Source organism: Mustela nivalis, assembly GCF_964662115.1.
Source record: "Mustela nivalis genome assembly, chromosome: X".
NCBI lineage: Eukaryota > Metazoa > Chordata > Mammalia > Carnivora > Mustelidae > Mustela > Mustela nivalis.
In genome coordinates this window covers 87,558,300-87,582,798 of record NC_139040.1, presented here as the reverse complement: position 1 = coordinate 87,582,798, position 24,499 = coordinate 87,558,300, and the positions used below count along the sequence as shown (strand labels likewise).

Genomic DNA, 24,499 nt, shown 5'->3' with positions numbered 1-24,499 from the left:
TCAGAACTCTTCATCAAAGCATTTTTAAGATGGCTGCTTTGAAATCCCTATCAGGTAATTCAAACATCTACATCATCTCAATGATGGCACCCACTGACTTTCTTTTCTTGGTGTGACATCTCAGTTTGAAATCTTTCTGGTTCTTAGTATGATGAAGGATTTTCAACTGAAACCTGGACATTTCGGATATTATTTTAAAAAATTCTTAATTCAATCTTTTAAAAGGACCTTTAATTTTTAAAAGGATCTTATTTTAATTTTGTTGTTTTAGCAGGTATTTTCTGCTATTACTACCGTGAATAAAGGGGGATGCTATATCATTCCTGCCAAGCAGGAGTGAATGGAAGTCCTGGCTCCCCACTCAGTTCCCCTCTCTCTTTTGATATACATGCTGGCAAGGATAGAAATCTAGGTTATTTATCTGGCCTTTGCTAGTAGGGGTGAGGGTGGGCTGCAGTTTTTCTGTGGTATTTGACTAGTGTAGAATGGTTATTATCTAAATATATTGTGTTGCTAGGTTCTTTCGTTTGGGTCCTTCGACTAGAGTGAGAAGGCATTTCTTGGGGCTTTTACTGGTCTGTACATGCTGGGTGTTTCTGGGATGCCAGCTTGTCCCACACCTAGTCTAGGATATATGCAGCAATAAGAAAACCCAGGGAACTCAGCACTGCATTACTCCTTGGATCCCAAAGTCCTTAGCCAGTCTGCTGCCTTCTTGTCACCTTTGGGAATGTCTTGTGCTTGTTATATATATAATGTCCTGGGCTTTCAGTTGTATTTAGCAGGAGAAATAAGGAAAAGTATATGTACTCCATCTTCCCAGAAGCAGAAATCTAGAGGGTTCTACTGAACACACTAATCTGACCATGTCCTTCTGCAGCTTAAAACATCTCAATGGCTCCAACTCTCTATGGGATCAAATCCACAACAAAACCTTACTGAGGAGGAAAATCTATGTCAGATATACCTCTACATTCCCAAAGTCCAGCATGCTTCTTTTAAGTAGTAGTGACTCTGAATGCTTAATGATTAAAGAATTGAGGCTTAAGTTAATGCAGTTCCCATACTAATGTGTATTCTGGTGAATTATGTATTTTCTCAAAGACTGCTCCATAGCCAAAAGTATTATGATGTGCTTGCACAGACATTTTTGTTCCACACCAAGCTCTGAGAGAGCTGTTGAAGCTAGAACTAAACCTACCTTCTACAGGTAGCCGCCGCCGTATGGCTAGGCGTTCCATTTTCCGCTGTGTTTCTGCCAGACTGAAAAGGACTCCATAAACATATTGACGTGCAGACCGGAACAGGAGAGTGGCTGGAGGCAGCTCCATGTTACACTCATCCTCAATACATACGGGGATCTTAATCTCACCCTAACAACAACAACAAAAAACAAACAAACAAACAAACAAAAAAAAAATGTCCAGGAAAAAGAACAAAATGAGTTACCTCAAGATTTGGAATTGAGCTGAGAAGAATCAGTAATGAACTATAGCCTCTGTAGCCAAGCTACCAAATTTTCTACTTGTATTTAACAGTTTCAGAATAAAAAGAAGGTGTAATAAGCCCCCTGATCATAGCCAGCTTAAAAGCTATGCTCCATTTTTAGAGTCTCTGCTATGACTGACTATAGCTGACTAAATGGAGAAAGTCACATCTTAGACATTCTGCTGGGGGACAGATTTGTCTAGTAAGACTGGGGGAAGGGAACAACTCTGGAAAAGTAGAAGTAAAGAACAAAGGTGTAAAGAACAAGGGCATAAAACCTTTTCTTAGATTGTGTCCAGCCCTAAGTCCACAGTCTATCAATATGGTGCATGATCTTCTTTGACATCTCACAATTACAGTTCTCTTCTTGGGGCCTCATTTATTATAAATTTCTGTCTCCTGCTGGTGTCACTTTACCTGAGGCCCTTAATACAATGAGGGGCCCCAGGATACTTGTATTTTATCTCCCTTCAGAACCAATTAGAATTTTCTCTGGTAACTTATGGTTCTAGAAGTGTGTAGTACAATGTTGAAAGCAGGGAGGTAGGTGCCGATGTGCTCTCTTACCTTAGTGAGGACATGATAGATATATGGGTACATAAGACCCCTTCGGTGTCTGTGTTCAGCAACCCGTAAGACTTCAGGAGCTACTGGAGGTAAGGGGGGAATGGTGATGTCAATGTGGTTCCTTGTAGACATAGACAGCAGGGATGGGATGTGGGGCTCTCCATCACCCAGGTTGGTATCTGCAACTCCAGCATCGATGGGCTGTACCCAGGACCCTCTGTCACCATTTGGATCCTCCCATCCAGGGTGCTGCTGAAGTGTTTCTGTGATGTGACTAAAAATTTCAAAAGATCATGTAGAAGAGATAAAGGAGTAACAAGCACTGGGTGTTATATGCAAATAATGAATCACTGAATACTACATCAAAAACTAATGATGTATGGTAACTAACGTAATAAGATAATTCAGCTGGAAAAAAAAACAAAGATATAAACATATGAGTATATTAAAAAAAAAAAGACATTCCAACTGAAGATGTCTGTTCTGAGGCTAAGGATTCTTCCAGACCCTCTGGAAATCAAGACACTAAATTAGTATTGGACCTGATTCATTTCCTCTACGCCTTATAAAAGGCCATGTCTAGAGTCAGCTTACATTCTAAGAAACTAATTACAATTGAAACCTCAGTGTTTCCCAGGAAAAATCTGCTTGGAGAAATAATCTAAGAACAAATAAGCTAGTATAAAATACCACTGTTTTCAACCTCAGAACCCTATCTTCAGCAATGTAACTGCATACTCAACTGTTTTAATACTTCAAATCTTTTTTTAAGATTATTTTTATTAATATATAATGTATTATTAGCTCCAGGGGTACAGGTCTGTGAATCATCAGGCTTACACATTTCACAACACTCATCATAGCACATGTCCTCCCCAATGTCCATAATCCAACCACCCTCTCCCTACCCCCTCCATCAACCCTCAGTTTGTTTTGTGAGATTAAGAGTCTCTTATGGTTTATCTCCCTCCTGATCCCATCTTGTTTCATTTTTTCCTTCCCTACCCCCCAAATCCCCCACCCTGCATCTCAAATTCCTCATATCAGGGAGATCATGTGACAACTATCTTTCTCTGATTGACTTATTTCACTCAACCCTCTAGTTCATCCACGTCATTGCAAATTGCCAGATTTCATTTCTTTTGATGGCTGCATATAATACTTCAATTCTATAAATCTTATCATTTTTTCTCTACATCCAATCCATCCTTCTCAAAATTAAAAAAAATGACAGCCATGACATGTAGCACACCCATACCTACAGCTTCCCTAACCAGCTACAATGCTTCCTTTTATTGCAGGGGCATGGGTAGCTGAAAATTACCACTGGTGCAGAGTCAATATGAGTATGAAGTAGTCAAGCATAGAGTCTTCCTACTTCATTTAAGAGTAAAGAGTAAAGAGCCACAGAGAAAAGCCAGAAACATATACTTCCCCACGCCCCACCCAGGTTACAAGCAAAAAAAAAATATATATATATATATATTTTTTTTTTTCCTTCTCCAAAAGTCTGTTCTCTTGAGTGCCTACTGAGATACTTACTCAGAGCTGGTTCCATTTGGTTCATCACCATCAGAGGAAGAGGAGTGAGAAGAGTCTGGTCCCAAAGGAGGTGAGGTTTTGGAAGTCAAGTAATTGGGAAAATGGGATGCAGAGGAATCATAAGAGACAGCCCAACTGGCAAAGGGGCTGTCCTGCAGCATGGGATCCTCAGAAAAAGCATGGGATTCCCCCAAAGCATGGGGAGAGAAGAGAAGAGAGGAGTTGGGTCCAATTGGGAATGGTGGTGGATATTTCATTTTCTGGGGCACATGGTGAGAAAACTAAAGGATAAAACAGACAGAAAAGCTATTTAACATTTGAACAGGCTCCAGAATGGTTCCCTCAGAAGTTGTGATACAGTGGATAATGCCAGTAGCAGGGATTGTTGGGATACAAAGAACCTACTGAGAATAATAAGAAATTATTCTAACAGTGAAATATGGACAGAACCCTCCAGGGGCAGGGCAATGGACCAATACATGACTCTTAGAACCACTCTCCAACATTAGCTAATCTAGTGATTACTAATCTGGATGTTTTCTTTACATAATCTGCCAGCCTCGAGTTGAGAATGCAACATAGGTATATAGAGCCTTGATATTCTGATAACATTGAATTATCTTAACTCCTTAACTCAGAGTATAAAAATCAAGAAGCAACCTGAGTCTAATGCTAACACATGGTCTTAGGACTCTTGAAAGATATTACCATTGGCTTTCCAGCAGAGATAGTGCTCATCTGATTTCGTGGAAGGGGAGGATTTCCAAGCCGATTATTTCGAAAACCTGAAGCCAAGAGAAAGTGTTATACTTCAGTCAATCCTAGTAATTCTACCATATACATTCTGCTAACCCCACATTGCTTGAAAAATTATTAACAGATAAGTTATAAATTATTGAACACCAGCTATGTGCCATGACAAGAAACTTAGAGAAATTATTTTATTTTTTAAAAAATCCTATAAGATAGGTATCATGAGCCACATAACATACATGTAAATGTGACTAGTTAAGATCACACAGGTATTAAGCAGCAGAGGTGGAATTCAAACTCGGGCCTGAACTGAAAGACAGGGCTATTTTTCTTACACCAGGCCATAATGGAGATTAGTGCCAGAAGAAGCCCAAGCAAAGGAAATGGCATTGGACACAATCCACAAACTTGAGAAACCAGTGCCCTGTGTCTCAGGTCACCACTCTTATTACATGAAAATCGAAAGGAAAATATCCACCAAATAGGAACGACTTCTCTAAGAGTGCAATACAAGTTGTCATTTCACTCTGGCCCAGGAGTTCCCATGAGGGACTCGGTTTCCCCTTTGGATACAGAAGCTCTGTATCAGATGGAAGCCTTACCTAGAAAGGACGAGGGACCCACTGGCAGTGAAGAGAGTTTGGTTGTGACAGAATAATATTCAACTGCTTTCTTGAATCGCTCTATTTTATCTTCTGTCCTGGACTGGACATTGGAACATCAGATGTTCAGGAGAAGAAACAACATGAGAGTATGTTTTTCATGCAATGTATAATTGAAGAGTCAAAACAGTAGCAGAAATGAAATATATTAAGAAACCCAAAGTGCGCCTGGGTGGCTCAGTCGTTAAGCGTCTGCCTTAGACTCAGGTCATGATCCCAGGGTCCTGGGATTGTGCCCCACATCAGGCACCCTGCTCAGCGGGAAGCCTACTTCTCCCTCTCCCACTGCCCCTGCTTGTGTTCCCTCTCCTGCTGTGTCTTTCTCTCTGTCAAATACATAAATAAAATGTTTAAAAAAAAAAGAAAGAAAGAAAGAAAGAAAGTAAAAGAGGATGCCTGGGTGGCTCAGTGGGTTAAACCTCTGCCTTAGGCTCAGGTCATGATCTCAGGGTCCTGGGATCGAGTCCCACGTCGGGCTCTCTGCTCAGCGGGGAGTCTGCTCCCCCACTCCCCGACTCTTCTTGACCCTCTGCCTACTTGTGGTCTCTCTCTCTCTGTGTTAAATAAATAAAGAAAATCTTTTAAAAAAAAAAGAAAAAAAAAGAAACAGAGCGATTTTTCATGGTGTAGAAAAAATTAAGTAGTGATAAAGCATTATAAAATGTAAAATTTAAAAATTAAGCTTAAAAATAAGTAAATAAGAAACTGAAGTTTACTTATATTTTGTGCTATTCTAAAATGTTCATATGATCATTAGAAAAAATAGATAAGAGTGCGGAAAAATTACACAGTACCACCACCCAAAGATATTTTTGTCATTTTCTTCCAGTATTTTATCTTATATATTTTATTTTTTAAATCTTAAAAAAAGATTTAGTTATTTGAGGGGTGGGGGAAGAGAGAGAGAGAGAATTCTCAAGCATGTGAGTGGGGTGAGGGGCAGAAGGAGAAACAGAATCCTCAAGCAGACTCCATACTGATCACAGAGCCTGACACGGAACTCAATCCCAGGACCCTGAGATCATGACCTGAGCTGAAATCAAGAGTTAGACACTTAATCGACTAAGCCACTCAGGTGTCCCTTCTTCCAGTATTTTAAAATAAACTTTTTTGTTGACATATTGCTGAGCTATTTTAATGTACACATTTTTCTATAGTTGATACTATATAATTTCATATTCTCCTTCTATTATAATTTTGAATGACCATATTTTTAAGCATAAATGTTATCATAAATTACGTAACTACTACCCTAATACCTGACATTTAGGTTATTTCTCACATTTGGCTATTGTAAGTTATGCAACAAAGAGCATATATGTACATATAAATTTTTTCTGGATTTCAGATTACGTTCCTAGGAAAATGTCCCCAAAGTGGAATCATTGGTTCAAAAGGTCTGAACACTAAAATAAAAAGCACTAAAACATATATAAAAACCACAATGTTTCATCACTATATATCTTAAAATTAAAGGTTATAAGCATCAGGCACTGGTACGGATATGGAATAACTGGAACTGCAGTGCATCGCTGGTAGGAGCATATACTGGTATAATTTGGACAACCGAATGGCAGTTTCTTAAAAAGTTAAACATATATTTACCATATGGTGCAGCAATCCTACTTCCAAGTATTTACCTAGGAAAAATGACTACATGTGCCCACCAAAAGATAGGAATGAAAATGCTAACAAGAACTTTATTCATAATAGCCCAAACTCAAATAACTCAAATGTATATCAAGAGAAGAATGGATAAATTGTGGTAGATTCCTACAATGGAATACTACACAGTTCTAAAAAGAACAAAGTGCAACACAGATAAATCTCAAACACCTTATACTACGTGAAAGAAGAGAGACAGACACAAAAGAGTACATATGAAGTTCAAGTAGAAGTAAAACCGATCTATGGCAAAAGAAGTACAAATACTGTTCATCTCTGAGGGATTAGGGCTGACTGAGAAGGAGTTTTTCCTTATCAAACCTTTTCCAACGTAATTTTAAAGTCCTCTTGGATATAATTTTATGAACTTCCTAACATTTCATCAAATGGAATATAAACTATTAAAGTCATTTCTACTTTATCATTATATAAAATGCTTTAATAAGCATAATTTTACATAAATTTCTTGGATTATTTCATAGGGACTTCTCGGGTCCACTTCTTAGAAGTGGAAAATATTAGGTCAAAGGATATGGTAATTTTCATAGACACATTTTTTAAATTTAAATTTTAGTTTGTTAATGTACCATGTAATATTGGTTTCTACAGTAGAATTCAGTGAGTCATCACTACATACAACACCCAGTGCTCATCAAAAGTGCCCTCTTTAGTAACCATTACCCATCTATCCCATCCCCCACACACCTCCCTCCAAAAACCCTCACTTTGTTCTCTATAGTTAAGAATCTCTTATGGTTTAGGGGCACCTGAGTGGCTCACTCAGTTGAGCATCTGACTCTTGGCTTTGGCTAAGGTTGTAATATCGGGGTCATGAGATCAAACCCACACTGGGCTCCACACTCAATGAGGAGTCTGCTTGTCCCTTCTCTCCCCATCTGCCCTCCACCCCACTCTCTCTAAAATAAATAAATTAATTAAATCTTTTTTAAAAAAGTCTCTTATGGCTTGTTTCCCTCTCTCCATTTGTTCTTTTCCCCCTTCCTTAATGATCCTGTTTTGTTTCTTAAATTCCACACGTGAATGAGATCATATGGTATTAGCCTTTCTCTGACTGACATGTATTTCACTTAGCGTCATACACTCTAGTTCCATACACATTATCGCAAATGGGAAGATTTCACTCTTTTGATGGCTGAGTAATATTCCAGTGTATGTATGTGTGTGTGTGTGTGTGTGTGTGTGTGTGTTATATATATATACACATCACATCTTCATTCATTCATCAGCCTAAAGACATTTGGGCTCTTTCTATAGTTTGGCTACTGTTGATAATGATGCTATAAACATCAGAGTGCATGTACCACTTTGAATCTGTATTTTTGTATTCTTTGGATAAATGCCTAGTAGCACAATTGCTGGATGGTAGGACAGTTCTATTTTTAACTTTTTGAGGAAACTCCAAGTTCTCTAGAGTAGTAGCTGTATCAGTTTGCATCCCCACCAATAGTGCAAGAAGGGGCCCCTTTCTCTGCATCCTCACCAACACCTGTTGTTTCTGGTGTTGTTAATTTTAGCCATTCTGACAGGTGTGAGGTAGTAACTCATTGTTATTTTTTGTTTGTATTTCCCTGATGATGAGTGATGTTGAGCATCTTTTCATATGTTTGTTAGCCATCTGAATGTCATTTTTTGGAAAAGTGTCTATACATGTCTACTGCCCAGTTCTTAATTGGATTATTTGTTTTCTGGGGTGTTGAGTTTAGTAAGTTCTTTATTGATGTTGGATACTAGCCCTTTATCAGATATGTTGTTTGTAAATATCTTCTCCCATTCCATATGCTGCCTTTTAGTTCTGTTTTTATCTTGAATAAGTCTGAACAGTTCATTTTTGGTTTTGTTTTCCTTGCATTTGGAGATGTGTCTATGAAGAAGTTGCTGCTGCCAAGGTGAAAGAGGTTTATACCTGTGTTCTCTAGGATTTTGATGGATTACTGTCTCATGTTGAGGTCTTTCATCCATTTTGAATTTATTTTTGGTATAAGAAAGTAATCCAGTTTCATACTTGTGCGTGCTGCTGTCCAGTTTTTTCAACACCATTTGTTAAAGGGACTGTTTTCTTTTTCCATTGGATATTCCTTTCTGCCTTATCAAAGATTATATGACCAAAGAGTTGAGAGTCCATTTATGGGTTTTCTATTCTGTTCCACTGATATATACGTCTGTTTTGTGTCAGTAGCATACAGTTTTAATGACTATAGCTTTGTACTATAACTTGAAATCTGGAGCTGTGATGCTTCCAGTTTTAGTCTTCTTTTTCAGGCCTGCTTTGGCTATTTGGGATCTTTTGTGGTTCCAAACGAACTGTAGGATGTTTTGTTCCAGCTCTAAGAAAAATGCTGGTGGCATTTTAATAGGGATTTCATTAAATGTGTAAACTGCTTTGGGTAGTATAAACATCTTAATAATGTTTGTTCTTCTAATGCACATGGAATGCTTTTCCATTTCTTTGTGTTCTCCTCAATTTCTTTCATAAATGTTCTCTAGTTTTGAGAGTACAGATTTTTTTAACCTCCTTATAGTAAGGTTTATTCCTAGGTTATCTTCTTGTTTTGGGTGCAATTGCAAAGGGGATCGATTCCTTGATTTCTCTTTTTGCTGCTTCATTATTGGTGTATAGAAATGCAGATTTCTGCACATTGATTTTATATTCTGCAACTCTGCTGAATTCATGTATGAGTTCTAGCAATTTTTTGGTGGAGTCTTTTGGGTTTTCTACATAGAGTATCATGTTATCTGCCAATAGTGAAAGTTTGACTTCTTCCTTGCCAATTTGGATGCCTATGTTAAATAATGGTGACAGCAGACATCCTTGTCTGGTTCCTGACCATAGGGGAAGGGCTCTGTTTTTCCCCATTGAGGATGATATTAGTTGTGGGTCATTTGTTTATGGCCTATATGAGGTTGAAGCAAGTTCCTTCTATCCCTACATTGTTGAGGGTTTTTTATCAAGAAAGGATGCTTTATTTTGTCAAATGCTTTTTTTGCATCTATTGATAGGATCATATGTTTCTTATCCTTTCTTTTATTAATATGATGTGATTGATTTGTGAATACGGAATCACTTCTGCGGCCCAGGATTAAATCCTACTTGAACATGATAAATAATTATTTTAATGTATTGTTGAATTTGATTTGCTAGTAGTTTACGGAGAATTTTTACATCCATGTTTATCAGGAATATTTGCCTTTAATTCTCCTTTTTAGTGGGGTCTTTTTTTGTTTTGTAATCAAGGCAATACTGGCTTCATACAATGAGTTTGGAACTTTTCCTTCCATTTCTATTTTCTGAAACAGTTTGGGGAGAATAGGTATTAACTCTTATTTAAATGTCTTGTAGAATTCTCCTAGGAAACCATCTGGCCCTAGGCTCTTGTTTGTTGGGAGATTTTTGATTACTGATTTAATTTCTTTTCTGTTATGGATCTGTTCAAATTTGCTATTTGTTTCTGTTTCAGTTTTGGCAGTTTGTAGGTTTTTAGGAATTTGTCCATTTCTTTCAAGTTGTGTGGTTTTTTGGCATATAATTTTTCATAGTACTGTTTTATAACTGTGTTTCTGTGGTGTTGGTTGTGATCACTACTTTCACTCATGATTTTTATCTATTTGTGTCCTTTCTCCTTTCTTTTTGATAGGGGTTTATCAATTTTCCCAATTATTTCAAATAACTAGCTCTTAGTTTTTTTAACCTATTCTATGGGGTTTTTGTTTTCTTTTGGTTTGGTTTTTATATAGTTTATTTCTGCTCTAATCTTTATTATTTCCCTTTTTCTCAAGGACTTAGACTTTATTTGCTATTCATTTTCCGACTCCTTTAGGTGGTTATTTGCTGTTCTTTTTCCAGCTCCTTTAGGTGTAAGGTTAGATTATGTATTTGAGACTTTTCTTCTTTCGTGAGGTAGGACTGCGTAACAATGTAATTCCCTCTTAATACTGCCACTGCTGCATCCCAAAGGTTTTGGACAGACATGTTTCTATTTTCATTTGCTTCCATATATTTTTAAATTTCTTCTTTAATTCTTGGTTAACCCATTCACTCTTCAGTAGAATGTTCCTTAATCTCCATGTATCTGCAGTCTTTCCTTTTTTTTTTCTTATGGTTGACTTCAAGTTTTGTAATGTTGTGGTCTAAAACTATGCATGTTATGATCTCAGTCTCTTTGTATTTGTTGAGGGCTGATTTTTGACCCCGTATGTGAATCATTCTGGAGAATGTTCCACATGCACTCGAAAAGAATGTGTATTCTGCTGCTTTAGGATGAAATGTTCTGAATATTATCTTTTAAGTCCACCTGGCCCAGTGTGTCATTCAAAGCCAAGTTTCCCTGCTGCTTTTCTTAGATGATCTGTCCATTGCTGTAAGTGGGGTATTAAAGTCTACTGCTATTATTGTATTATTATCAATGGATTTATGTTTATTATGAATTGATTTATATATTTGGGTGCTCCCGAGTTAGGGGTATACATATTTATAACTGTTAGATCTTCTTGATGAACAGATCCCTTAATTATGATAATGCCCTTCTTCATCTCGTTAATCTTTGTTTTAGAATCTCATTTGTCTGAGAGAAGCATGGCTACTCCAGCTTTCTTTTGATGTTCACTACATGACAGATGGTTCTCCATCTCCTCACTTTCAATCCGCAGGAGTCTTTAAGTCTAAAATGCATAGACTTTTGACATGATAGTAAATCTCTTTCCAAAACCGATGTCTTAAATTATACTCTCATTATCAATGCATGAGTGCCCAATTCACCATATAGCCCCAATGTTGAGTACCTTCTACAAAATAACCATCCAGCTACAAAAAACATTTCTTATAGAAATATATAAAAATTATTAAAATATGTAATCCAAAAAGGTATAATTTTAAACATTTATAATCTTCTCTCTCAGAATCTATAATTGTTAACATTCTAGGATCTATATAGCATTCCAGATGTCTTTATTTATAAACATTTAGGCACACAAACACAGAAATCAAGATCACCAGGTCCTCTAGCCTCACTTAGAAATAAAATCACTCTGCTTTCTCAATAATCTTTTGAGTATGTAATTGTCTGAAAAAGTATCCCAACTCTCAAGATTACATGCAAATTACTGATTTATAGAATGATATTTGGCTGAATAATATTCCACTGTATCAAGGTTCCATTAGTTACATATTCACTATTATTTCCAGATTGTATTTAATTACACACCTGACAATCTCCTAAAAGATAAAAGACATACAGTCTTCCTTAATATCTATAGCTCTGTACTTACTCCCCTCCCCAGAAGTGACCAGTGTTATCAGTTTGATCTGTGTCCTGTCATATACATATTATGTATATATACCAATATAGTTTTGCTTTTTTCATATATGTGGAATCATATTATTATACTGTTTTTTCAACTTGATTTCTGCACTTAACTTGTAAACTATTCAACATCCGTGAATAAAGATCTATGACCTCATTCCCTGAAATACTGAATTATGAGTATGACTCTCAATGTATCACTCTTCTGTGCTCTGACATAACATTTACTCTTCCTTCAAGGGTACAAGTTCTATGAAACCTTTCCTCCTGTGACATATTTATTGTGGTTTTTCTTCATTTTACTTATTTATGTGCCTCTGCCTCACATTTGACCAAAAGTTCTGCAAGAACAGAGAAGAGTTTATTCACACTTATATTTTAGTGTCTAGCATGAGACCTTGTCTGTGGAAGTATATTCAGTATTTCATATATGATCATGTTTAATAATATCCTCCCCTTTTCTTCTATAGATCGCCAGAGAACATGGGAAGCAGAGAAGAACATTGTCCTTTAATGCTATTACCTAGCAGTTTTTTTATGTTTGTTTAGGGGAGCTCTCATAATTCTACAACTGCTAAAAATGATATGTATGAAAATTATACAACAACGATGAAAACTGTTTTAAGACATAATGTTAAGTGAAAAAAGCAGGTTAAAAATTTTAACACATCAAAACATACATACATACATACAAAGGAGATTAGGAAACACTGTAAAACATTTAGGGTGGAATTCACAGCAAAGTCCCTATTTTTTAAATTTTTTGTTCTTATTGTTTAGTGAAAAGGGGGATCCTTGTTTTTAATGAATAGTCATTATCCAGATCCCAAAGATCATAAAGTTCTAAAGGGAACCAAAAGCTGTAACATCAAAAATATTCAACACTCAGATGAACACTTAGAAACATTTTCCCATCAACATATGATGGAATATTATTTGGTTTAAAAGGAAAGAAATTCTTTCACATGTTACAACATGGATAAATCTTGAAGAAACTGTGCTAAGTGAAATAAGTCAGTCACAAAAAGACAAATAATGTTTAATTCCATTTAGATGAGGCACCTAAAGTGGTTAAAATCATAGGGAAAGAAGGGTGCCTAGGTGGCTCAGTAAGTTAAGTGTCTGCCTTTAGCTCAGGTCATTATCTCAGGGTCCTTGGATGGAGTCCCACATCAGGCTCCCTGCTCGGTGGGAAGCCTGCTTCTCCTTATCCCTCTGCTGTTCCCCCTGCTTGTGCTCTCTCTCTCCCTTGCTCTCTGTCAAATAAATAGATAAATAAATAAAAATCTTCTAAAAAATCATAGGGAAAGAAAGTAGAACTGGGGTTGCCAAGGGCTAGAGGGGAGGGGAAAATGGAAAGATATCATTTAATGGGTACAGAGTTTCAGTTTTACAAGATGAAGAATAATGAAGATGGATGATGGTGATGGTACACAACACTATGAATGTATTTAATACCACTGAACTGCACACTTAAAATGATTAAGATGGTAAATTTTATGTTATATATATATATTTTCATAACTGAGTTTTTATTGGTTGTTCTGAGGATCAGTACAGACATTTCAATTTTGTACACAATTCCTAATGTACGTACCAAAAATCTAAAAAATCACGTAGTTGTGATTCTTTTCTAAAAGTTATTCCAGTGACCTTCCAGCTTAAAATTTGGAGGCAATTTTCCTTAACAGTGTATCAAGTACCAATAGATTCAAATGCTGATACACTGTTACAGTGTTAAGTCCCATTAATTCATAATTTAATATCATATACACTACATACTCAAATTTTCAATCTTGCACAGCACATTAACAGAGTTACTAGGAAAACTGGACTACCACAACCAAGATGTTACAGAGTGCACAAGAATTCTGACAGGGAGAGCCAAGATCTAGGAGTGGTTTTCTTTAGGCAACAATTCTACCAAAACAACATGGGAAAAGGAGTAATTTAAAAGATTCAAGACATATCAAATGCACGACTGACTCCAAATTGCCATTTAGTATGCTTGGTATTACAGGATATAAAAAACTACCCCATCTATGGATGTTGAGCTGACACCCAAGACAATCAAAGCCTCCCACATTCAATATCCCACTATTTTCTGGTTGTACCAAAAAATAAACAACCAGCAAATGATTTCACCTCTTAAAAAAAAGCATTTACACTTAAAAAATGGGATGAGGTGGGATTCTGTCCTTCTTAAAAATGTTTCTAGAGCTACTAAAAAACTTGCATTTACAAAATAGTTGATAAAAATATTCCTCTGGTTTGTACAAGAAGGGAGACAGGGACCACTGATAAGACATGGTATGTGATATTAATCAGAGTTGGCTTCTTTCTCTCCTGCTTCATTGGATGCTGGACTCTCCTCATTTTTTATTTCTCCATTTTCTGCAGGTAAGTGTTCTTTCATTTCTTGGTTAGCCACTTCAGCCTATTTTCCCTTTGCTCCCCTTTTCTCCTTTGCACTTTTTTGTCTGAAGATTTATCCTTTGCTGCCGCCTTCTTGGGCTTCACTTCCTTTCGTAGGCACAGGCTTCGCAGACAACCCCGCCGACCTCCTCTTGGGCTCCTCCTTCGCCGCGCCCTCAGCGGAGCTCACCTTCCTCTTGGGCATCATGGTGGTGGGGCAGGCGCGAGCCAGGTGGCTGAGGGCCGCGGCGCGCCCAGAGCCTTCGCGAAGCTGGGCTGCCTGGCCACTGCCGCTCCTCCCGCTCGAGCTGCTGCACGTGCCGCGGGGGCGGAGGGAAAACCAGATGGAACCGGATTGGGAGCCTGCCCCCCTTATGTTATATATATTTTATCACAATAAAAAAGGGAAGGAAAATTTATTCTCCATCTAAACAGTATCTCCTACTTAACACTAAAATCTCTCCCTACTCACTATGTGAATTTCTTTCTTTGTGAGTCAGTGCCTTTGCAAACAGCTGAAAGTACAATGGAAATCAAAAGGTGAATGAGCAAAATCTATCATAAAGGTCAAGATTTCCTTAAGTCAAGGGAAATGATGGAGGACTGTGTACATCATGCTAGAAGTCATGGAACAAGAGATCTAGTACAGTTAGTGTTCAACAACAGTGGAAGAAAGAATTATGAAAGATGTTAGGAAAGGCACTTGGAAAAATAATGATTTGAATATAAAAAGAAATTAAGCCCTTTGGGAAAATAAAGCCCAAGTACATTTTTTTAAATGAAAAACAACCCTTTTTCTAATTATGCTAGAAAGTTAGATGTAAAGTAATGGATACTAGATTGTGCTACCACATAACTAGTTAGGAAAACTTATGTTCCCAAAAAGAAGTGCTGATTTCATGCTTTATTTGCTTAAAAAAAAATCTACGGAGAGAGTTCTATTCCAGATAAGACGGAGTAAACACACTACCTTATTCCCATTGGAAGTTTGTCATAAAACCTAGGAGCAACTATTTGAAGACTGTGAAAAAGTAAACAGTGGCAGGAGGACTGGGGAAGAAGACCAGAATTCAAAGTATCACAGAATCATGTGTGAGTTTAGCATTTCTTTTTCTTGCAGTATCCCTTGGTGTGGACAGACTGCAGCCTAACACCTGGAAGCATACACTGATGTGGACAGAGAGCACCAGGGGAAACCTAAGTTTAGTTCTGGCTTAAAATGGGAAAGGGGTTCTTGAAAACTCAAGAAAGTATGCGGAAACACCCCAAGTTTTTTTCTTTTCCTTTGTCTGTTCTCATGTGTACCAGCCTGAAACAAACTTAATGTAGCAGCATGGCAACCTTCTTCTCCAATCAGAGAAGAAGCAGTCTCAGTAGGGTATGGCAAACCTTTGATGCTTTTCCTCTCTTTCTATCCTTCTGCTGGTTAGCCCCAGACACTGAGAAAGGGTGGAACCATATGAACCAGAAGTACTGAAGAGATAATAGAGAGGGAACAAACAGAATGGGTGGATCTGACACTAAACAGCAGACAATAGACTCTGAGAACTGAAGAAATAAACAACCAAACAAGTCCCAGACTGGATACTGAGTGGGTAGCATACACATGGGACCAAGCCAAATAAGTTTGCAAACTTTGAAAATTGCATTGACAATGATACCACTGCCCACAGAAGGATGGTAAGAACCTGTGGTCTGAACCTAAATGGGTCAATTGCCTCCTAAAACAAAACTGTAAACATTCCCTATTATATTGAAACAAGACCAAGAATTTCAGTGCCAAGATGACAAACATGCTGGAATTATCTGACAAAGACATCAAAGCAGCTTTATAAAAGTGCTTGAAAGTAAGGTAAACACTTCTGAAACAAAAAAGAAAGACAGAAAGCCTCTGCAAAAAAAGATCATATGTAAAGAAGAACTAAATGGAAATTTTAGAACTTAACAATTCATAACCAAATTCATAACCAAAATTTTAAAAAACCTCACTGGATGGGCTCTATAGCAGACCAGAGATGACCAAGGAAAGAGTCAATGAAATTGATGATAAATCAAAAGAAATTATCCAGTGTGAAAATCAGTGATAAAAATGAAATTTTACTGAAAAATATAGAGCCTCAAGGATACACAGGAATACCAAAATTTCTAACATTGGTGTCATTATACTCATGGAAGGAAAAGAAAACATGGAACAGGACAACTATTTGAAAAAAAAATAGCTGAAAACTTCTCAAACTTAGTAAAAGACATACTTAGATATTCAATTAGCTTAGAAAACTCTGAACAGCATAAATTCAAAGAAATCTCTGCAAGAAATCACTGGCAAATTCTACCAATTAAAGAGGAAAAACTAATTCTACACAATCTTTCCCCCCAAAAAGAGAAGAACACTTGCCAACTCATTTGAGTCCAGCATTACCCTGATACACCAAACCAGACAAAGACAGCACAAAAAAAAAAAAACCCTATAGACCAATATTCCTCAAGAAAATAAATGCAAAAATGTTAAATAAAGTACTATTCAAATCCAATAATATAAGAAAGGAAGTATACCTTCAGCACATCCTGGGAATGCAAAGAAGGTTCAATATTCAAAAGAAGAAGAAAGAAGAAAAAGCACATGAGCTTATCAGTAGATGCAAAAAAATACATTTGACAAAACAGACCATTCTTTAATGACAAGTACTCTTAGTAAAAGAGGAGCATAACTTCCTCAGCCTGATAATGTACATTGACAAAAACTATAGCTAATATAAAACTTAATGCTGACTGAATGCTCTTCCCAAGTATTGAGAACATGAGAAAAAGATATAGCCTCTCTCATCACTCCTAATCACCATTGTTTGGAAATCCTAGATGGTGCAGTAAGAAAAAAAAAAAGGCAAAGAGACCAGAAAAGAAATAAAACTGTCCTGATTCACAGCCAATTGATCATCTACACAGAAATACCAAGAAATCTACTAAAAAACTTCTTGTGAGTTTAGGAAAGTTGCAGGATACAAGGTCAACACACAAAAAACAATCATATTTTAATACAGTAGCAATGAACAATTAGAAATTGAAATAAAAAAACCAAATAGGTACCTTAATTATAAAATACTTAAATGTAAAAAATGTATGGGGCTTGTCCTAGCCTCAGCAATCAGAAAATAAAAAGAAATAACAAGGCATACAAATTGGCAAAGAAGTCAAACTCTCACTCTTTGCAGATGACATGATCCTTTATGTGGAAAACTCCAAAGACTCCACCCCAATATTGCTAGAACTCATACAGGAATTCAGCAAAGTGGCAGGATATAAAATCAATGCACAGAAATCAGTTGCATTTCTGTACACCAATAATGAAGCAGCAGAGAAAGAAATAAGGAGTTGTTACAATTGCACCCAAAATACCTAGGAATAAACCTAACCAAAGAGGCAAAGTATCTGTACTCATAAAACTATAGAATAATCATGAAAGAAATTGAGGAAGGCACAAAGAAATGGAAAAACATTCGATGCTCACAGACTGGAAGAACAGATGTTGTTAAAAATGTCAACGCCACCTAGAGCAATCTACAGATTCAGGTCAATCCCTATCAAAATACCATCAACTTTTATCACAGAACTGGAACAAATAATCTTAAAATTTGTATGGAATCAGAAAAAACCCCAAATAGCCAAAGGAATGTTGAAAAAAACTAAAGCTAGGGGCATCACAATTCTATACTTCAAGCTGTATTACAAAGCTATAATCATCAAGACAGCATGGTACTGGCACAAAAACAGACACATAGATCAATGGAACAGAACAGAGAACTCAGGAATGGACCCTCACTCTATGGTCAACTAATCTTTGACAAAGCAGGAAAGAATATCAATGGGAAAATTTCTTTCACAAATGGTGTTGGGAAAACTAGAGAGCAACATACAAAAGAATGAAACTTGAGCACTTTTCACACCATATACAAAAATAAATTCAAAATGGATGAAAGACCTCAATGTGAGACAGGAATCCATCAAAATCCTATAGGAGAACATAGGTAGCAACTCTCTGACCTCAGCCACAGCAGTATCTTGCTGGACACATCTCCAAAGGCAAGAATGAACTATTGGGACTTCATCAAAATAAAAAGCTTTTACACAGCAAGGAAACAGTCAACAAAACCAAAAGACAATTGACAGAATGGAAGAAGATACTTGCAAATGACATATCAGATAAAAGGCTACTGTCCAAAATTTATAAAGAACGTATCAAACTCAATACCCAAAAAACAAATAATCCAATCAAGAAATGGGCAGAAGACATGAACAGACATTTCTGCAAAGAAGACCTCCAAATGGCCAACACACCATAACAAAGTGCTCAATATCAATCAGCATCAGGGAAATACAAATCAAAACCACAATGAGATACCACTGCACATAAATCTGAATAGCTAAAATTAACAAATCAGGAAACAACAGATGACAGATGTTGGGGAGGATGTGGAAAAAGAGGAACCCTCCTACACTGTTGGTGGGAATGCAAGCTGGTGCAGCCACTTTGGAAAACAGTATGGAGGTTCCTCAAAAAGTTGAAAAAAGAGCTACCCTATGATGCAGCAATTGCAATACAGGGTATTTACTCCAAAGATACAAATGTAGTGATCTGAAGGGGCACTTGCATCCCAATGTTTATAGCAGCCATGTCCACAATAGCCAAACTGTGGAAAGAGCCCAGATGTCCACTGACAGATAAATGGATGAAGAAGATGTGGTGTGTGTGTGTATGTATGGATGTGTGTGTGTGTGTATATATTTTTTTAAAGATTTTATTTATTTATTTTTCAGAGGGAGAGCAAGAGCGAGCACAGGCAGACAGAGTGGAAGGCAGAGTCAGAAGGAGAAGCAGACTCCCCATGGAGCAAGGAGCCCGATGTGGGACTCGATCCCAGGACGCCGGGATCATGACCTGAGCCGAAGGCAGCTGCTTAACCAACTGAGCCACCCAGGCGTCCCTGTGTGTGTGTATATTATGTGTGTGTGTGTATGTGTTTGTATATATAATACATATATACACCCATCCATCATATACATTCATACATAAACATATATATGATGTATATATATACACATCTATATAGAGGAATATATAAATGATAGATGTATATTTTTGTATATATCTATATATGTATATAGATCTATATCGATCTATAGATGTATATACATGTATATACATATATATACATCTATGTAGATATATACACATATATGTGTATATATCTACATAGATGTATATATACATATATGTATAGATGTATATATCTATACAGATGTATATATCTATACAGATGTATATATACATCATATAGATGTGTATGTATATGTATATATACACATATGATATATATATACACATCCATCATACACACACATATATATATATGATGGAATATTATGCAGCCAACAAAAAAGAAATCTTGCCATTTGCTACGATGTGGATGGAACTAGAGTGTCTGATGCTAAGTGAAATAAGTTAATCAGAGAAACACAATTATCATATGATCTTACTGATATGTGGAATTTAAGAAGAGAGGATCATAGGGGAAGAGAGGAAAAAATGAAACAAGATGAAACCAGACAGGGAGACAAACCATAAGAGGCTCTTAATCTTAGGAAACAAACTGGGTTGCTGGAGGGGAGAGGGTGGAGGATGCAGTAACAGGGTGATGGACATTGGGGAGCGCTATGTGTTATAATGAGCACTGAGTATTAGATAACACTGAAAAATTACAGACTATAAGACTGATAAATCACAGACTTGTATCCCTGAAACAAATAATATACTTTATGTTAATTAATTAAATTTAAAGAATAATGATAAAAAATAAAAAATGTATGGGACTTGTATGCTGAAAACTATATAATGCTCATGAAAAAAATCAAAGATGAACTAAATAAATGGAGAGAGATAATTGTATTACTGGATCTGAAAACTAAAACTCATCTATCTGGCTGACCCTTGAACAACACAGGTTTGAGCTGTGTGAGTCACTTATATGTGAATTTTTTTTTGATAAATACAATACAGTACTTTAATGCATTTCCTCTTCCTTATAATTTTCTTAATAACCTTTTTTTTCCTCTAGCTTACTTTATCATAAGAATACAGTATATAGGAGGAGGAGTCAAGATGGCAGAGAAGGAGCAGGCTGAGACTACTTCAGCTAGCAGGAGATCAGCTAGAGAGCTTATCTAAGATTGCAAACACCTGCAAATCCACTGGCAGATCGAAGAGAAGAAGAACAGCAATTCTAGAAACAGAAAAACAACCACTTTCTGAAAGGTAGGACTGGCGGAGACGTGAATCCAAAGCGACGGTAAGATAGACCATGGGGGGGAAGGGCCGGCTCCAGGCAAGTGGCAGAGCAACGGAGCACAAAATCAGGACTTTTAAAAGTCTGTTCCGCTGAGGGACATCGCTCCAGAGGCTAAACCAAGCTGAAGCCCAGGCGGGGTCAGCGGGGCCTTAGGCCACCAGGGTCATAGAAGGATCGGGGGTGTCTGAGTGTTGCAGAGCTTACAGGTATAAGAACAGGGAAGCCGGCTACAGAGACAGAGCCGACAGTAAGCTCACAGCTCGGGGTTACCTTGAACCAGTCGCAGGCTCGGTAAGCTCGGAGCGCAGCCGGAGGTCAGGCATACAGGAATTACTGGGTGCTGTTCTCTTAGGGTGCACAGAGGAGTGGGGCCCTGGGCTCTCGGCTCCTCTGGGCCAGAGACCAGGAGGCCGCCATTTGTATTCCCGTCCTCCGGAACTCTACGGAAAGCGCTCAGGGAACAAAAGCTCCTGAAAGCAAACCCGAGCGGATTACTCAGACCGGCGCCTGGTAAGGGCAGTACAATTCCGCCTGGGGCAAAGACACTTGAGAATCACTACAACAGCCCCCTCCCCCAGAAGATCAACAAGAAATCCAGCCAAGACCAAGTTCACCTACCAAGGAGGGCAGTTTCAATATGAAGGAAAGTAGCAGAATTCCAGAGGAGGAGAAAGAAAAGCACGGAACTCATAGCTTTTTCCCTACGATTCTTTAGTCTTACAGTTAATTTAATTTTTTTTCTTTTTCATTTTTTTCTCTTCTTCTACTAAATTTTTTTAAACTTTTACCCTTTTCTTTTTTAACGTTTTTTAACCAGTTTATCTATTATTTATATTTTTTTCTTTTCTATACTTTTCTTTATTCGTTTTCTTTTTTTGATTCTTTTCTTTGTTTTTTTCTCTTTCTTTCTGAACCTATTTTGATCCCCTTTCTCCGCCCCTCACGATTTGGGACCTCTTCTGATTTGGATAAAGCATATTTTCCTGGGATTGTTGCCACGCTTTTAGTATTTTACTTGCTCCTTCATATATTCTTATCTGGACAAAATGACAAGGCTGAAAAATTCACCACAAGGGCGCCTGGGTGGCTCAGTGGTTATGCTGCTGCCTTCGGCTCAGGTCATGATCTCAGGGTCCTGGGATCGAGTCCCGCATCGGGCTCTCTGCTCAGCAGGGAGCCTGCTTCCTCCTCTCTCTCTCTCTCTCTGCCTGCCTCTCTGCCTACTTGTGATTTCTCTCTGTCAAATAAATAAATTAAAAAAAAAATCTTTAAAAAAAAAAATTCACCACAAAAAAAGAACAAAAGGCAGTACCGAAGGCTAGGGACCTAATCAATACAGACATTGGTAATATGTCAGATCTAGAGTTCAGAATGACAATTCTCAAGGTTCTAGCCGGGATCGAAAAAGGCATGGAAGATATTAGAGAAACCCTCTCGAGAGATATAAAAGCCCTTTCTGGAGAAATAAAAGAACTAAAATCTAACCAAGTTGAAAGCAAAAAAGCTATTAATGAGGTGCAATCAAAAATGGAGGCTCTCACTGCTAGGATAAATGAGGCAGAAGAAAGAATTAGTGATACAGAAGACCAAATGATAGAGAATAGAGAAGCTGAGCAAAAGAGGGACAAACAGCTACTGGACCACGAGGGGAGAATTTGAGAGATAAGTGACACCATAAGACAAAACAACATTAGAATAACTGGGATTCCAGAAGAAGAAAGAGAGAGGGGAGCAGAGGGTATACTGGAAAGAATTATTGAGGAGAATATCCCCAATATGGCAAAGGGAACAGGCATCAAAATTCAGGAGGTGCAGAGAACACCCCTCAAAATCAATAAGAATAGGCCTACACCCCGTGACCTAATAGTAAAATTTACAAGTCTTAGTAACAGAGAGAAAATCCTGAAAGCAGCCCAGGAAAAGAAGTCTGTAACATACAATGGTAAAAATATTAGATTGGCAGCAGACGTATCCACAGAGACCTGGCAGGCCAGAAAGAGCTGGCATGATATTTTCAGAGCACTAAACGAGAAAAATATGCAACCAGAATACTATATCCAGCTAGGCTATCATGGAAAATAGAAGGAGAGATTAAAAGCTTCCAGGACAAACAAAAACTGAAAGAGTTTGCAAACACCAAACCAGATCTATAGGAAATATTGAAAGGGGTCCTCTAAGCAAAGAGAGAGCCTACAAGTGGTAGATCAGAAAAAACAGAGACCATATAGAGTAACAGTCACCATACAGGCAATACAATGGCACTAAATTCATATCTCTCAATAGTTACCCTGAACGTTAATGGGCTAAATGCCCCAATCAAAAGACACAGGGTATCAGAATGGATAAAAAAACAAAACCCATCTATATGCTGTCTCCAAGAAACTTATTTTAAGCCCATAGACACCTCCAGATTTAAAGTGAAGTGGTCAAAAAGAATTTACCATGATAATGGACATCAGAAGAAAGTAGGAGTGGCAATCCTTATATCAGATCAATTAGATTTTAAGCCAAAGACTATAATAAGAGATGAGGAAGGACACTATATCATACTCAAAGGGTCTGTCCAACAAGAAGATCTAACAATTTTAAATATCTATGCCCCCAACGTGCGAGCAGCCAACTATATAAACCAATTAATAACAAAATCAAAGAAACACATCAACAATAATACAATAATAGTAGGGGACATTAACACTCCCCTCACAGAAATGGACAGATCATCCAAGCAAAAGATCAACAAGGAAATAAAGGCCTTAAATGACACACTGGACCAGATGGACATCACAGATATATTCAGAACATTTCATCTCAAAGCAACAGAATGCAAATTCTTCTCTAGTGCACATGGAATATTCTCCAGAATAGATCACATGCTCGGTCCTAAATCAGGTCGCAACCAGTATCAAAAGATTGGGATCATTCCTTGCATATTTTCAGAACACAATACTCTGAAGCTAGAACTCAACCACAAGAGGAAGATTGGAAAGAACCCAAATACATGGAAACTAAACAGCATCCTTCTAAAGAATGAATAGGTCAACCGGAAATTAAAGAGGAATTGAAAAAATTCATGGAAACAAATGATAATGAAAACACAACGGTTCAAAATCTGTGGGACACAACAAAGGCAGTCCTGAGAGGAAACTATATAGGGGTACAAGCCTTTCTCAAGCAACAAGAAAGGTCTCAGGTACACAACCTAACCCTACACCTAAATGAGCTGGAGAAAGAACAAGAAAGAAACCCTAAGCCCAGCAGGAGAAGAGAAATCATAAAGATCAGAGCAGAAATCAATGAAATAGAAATGAAAAAAAAAAAACAATAGAACAAATCAACGAAACTAGGAGCTGGTTCTTTGAATGAATTAATAAAATTGATAAACCCCTGGCCCGACTTATCAAAAAGAAAAGAGAAAGGACCCAAATAAATAAAATCATGAATGAAAGAGGAGAGATCACAACTAACACCAAAGAAATACAAACAATTATAAGAACATACAATGAACAACTCTACGGCAATAAATTTGACAATGTGGAAGAAATGGATGCTTTCCTAGAAACATATTAACTACCACAACTGAACCAGGAAGAAATAGAAAGCCTGAACAGACCCATAACCAGTAACGAGATTGAAAGAGTCCGTAAAAATCTCCAAACAAACAAAAGCCCAGGGCCAGACAGCTTCGCAGGGGAATTCTACCAAATATTTAAAGAAGAACTAATTCCTATTCTCCTGAAACTGTTCTAAA

The 24,499-nt window shown here is 37.4% G+C and overlaps 1 protein-coding gene across 3 annotated transcripts in view; it reads right to left on the bottom strand.

Moving 5' to 3' along the window:
* FAM120C (family with sequence similarity 120 member C) overlaps positions 1-24,499 on the bottom strand; it is a 138,540-nt gene that overhangs the window by 78,116 nt on the left and 35,925 nt on the right. For 2 of the 3 annotated variants that reach the window (XM_082717479.1, XM_082717482.1), the window contains exons 5-9: positions 4,953-5,055; positions 4,306-4,382; positions 3,598-3,878; positions 2,056-2,329; positions 1,202-1,373 (exon numbers count right to left, since the gene is read on the bottom strand). In XM_082717479.1, coding sequence (XP_082573605.1) covers positions 1,202-1,373; positions 2,056-2,329; positions 3,598-3,878; positions 4,306-4,382; positions 4,953-5,055 — 907 coding nt within the window. Of the gene's footprint in view, positions 1-1,201; positions 1,374-2,055; positions 2,330-3,597; positions 3,879-4,305; positions 4,383-4,952; positions 5,056-14,481; positions 14,722-24,499 lie in introns of those variants that run through there. The other variant, XM_082717480.1, reaches the window with a different exon arrangement.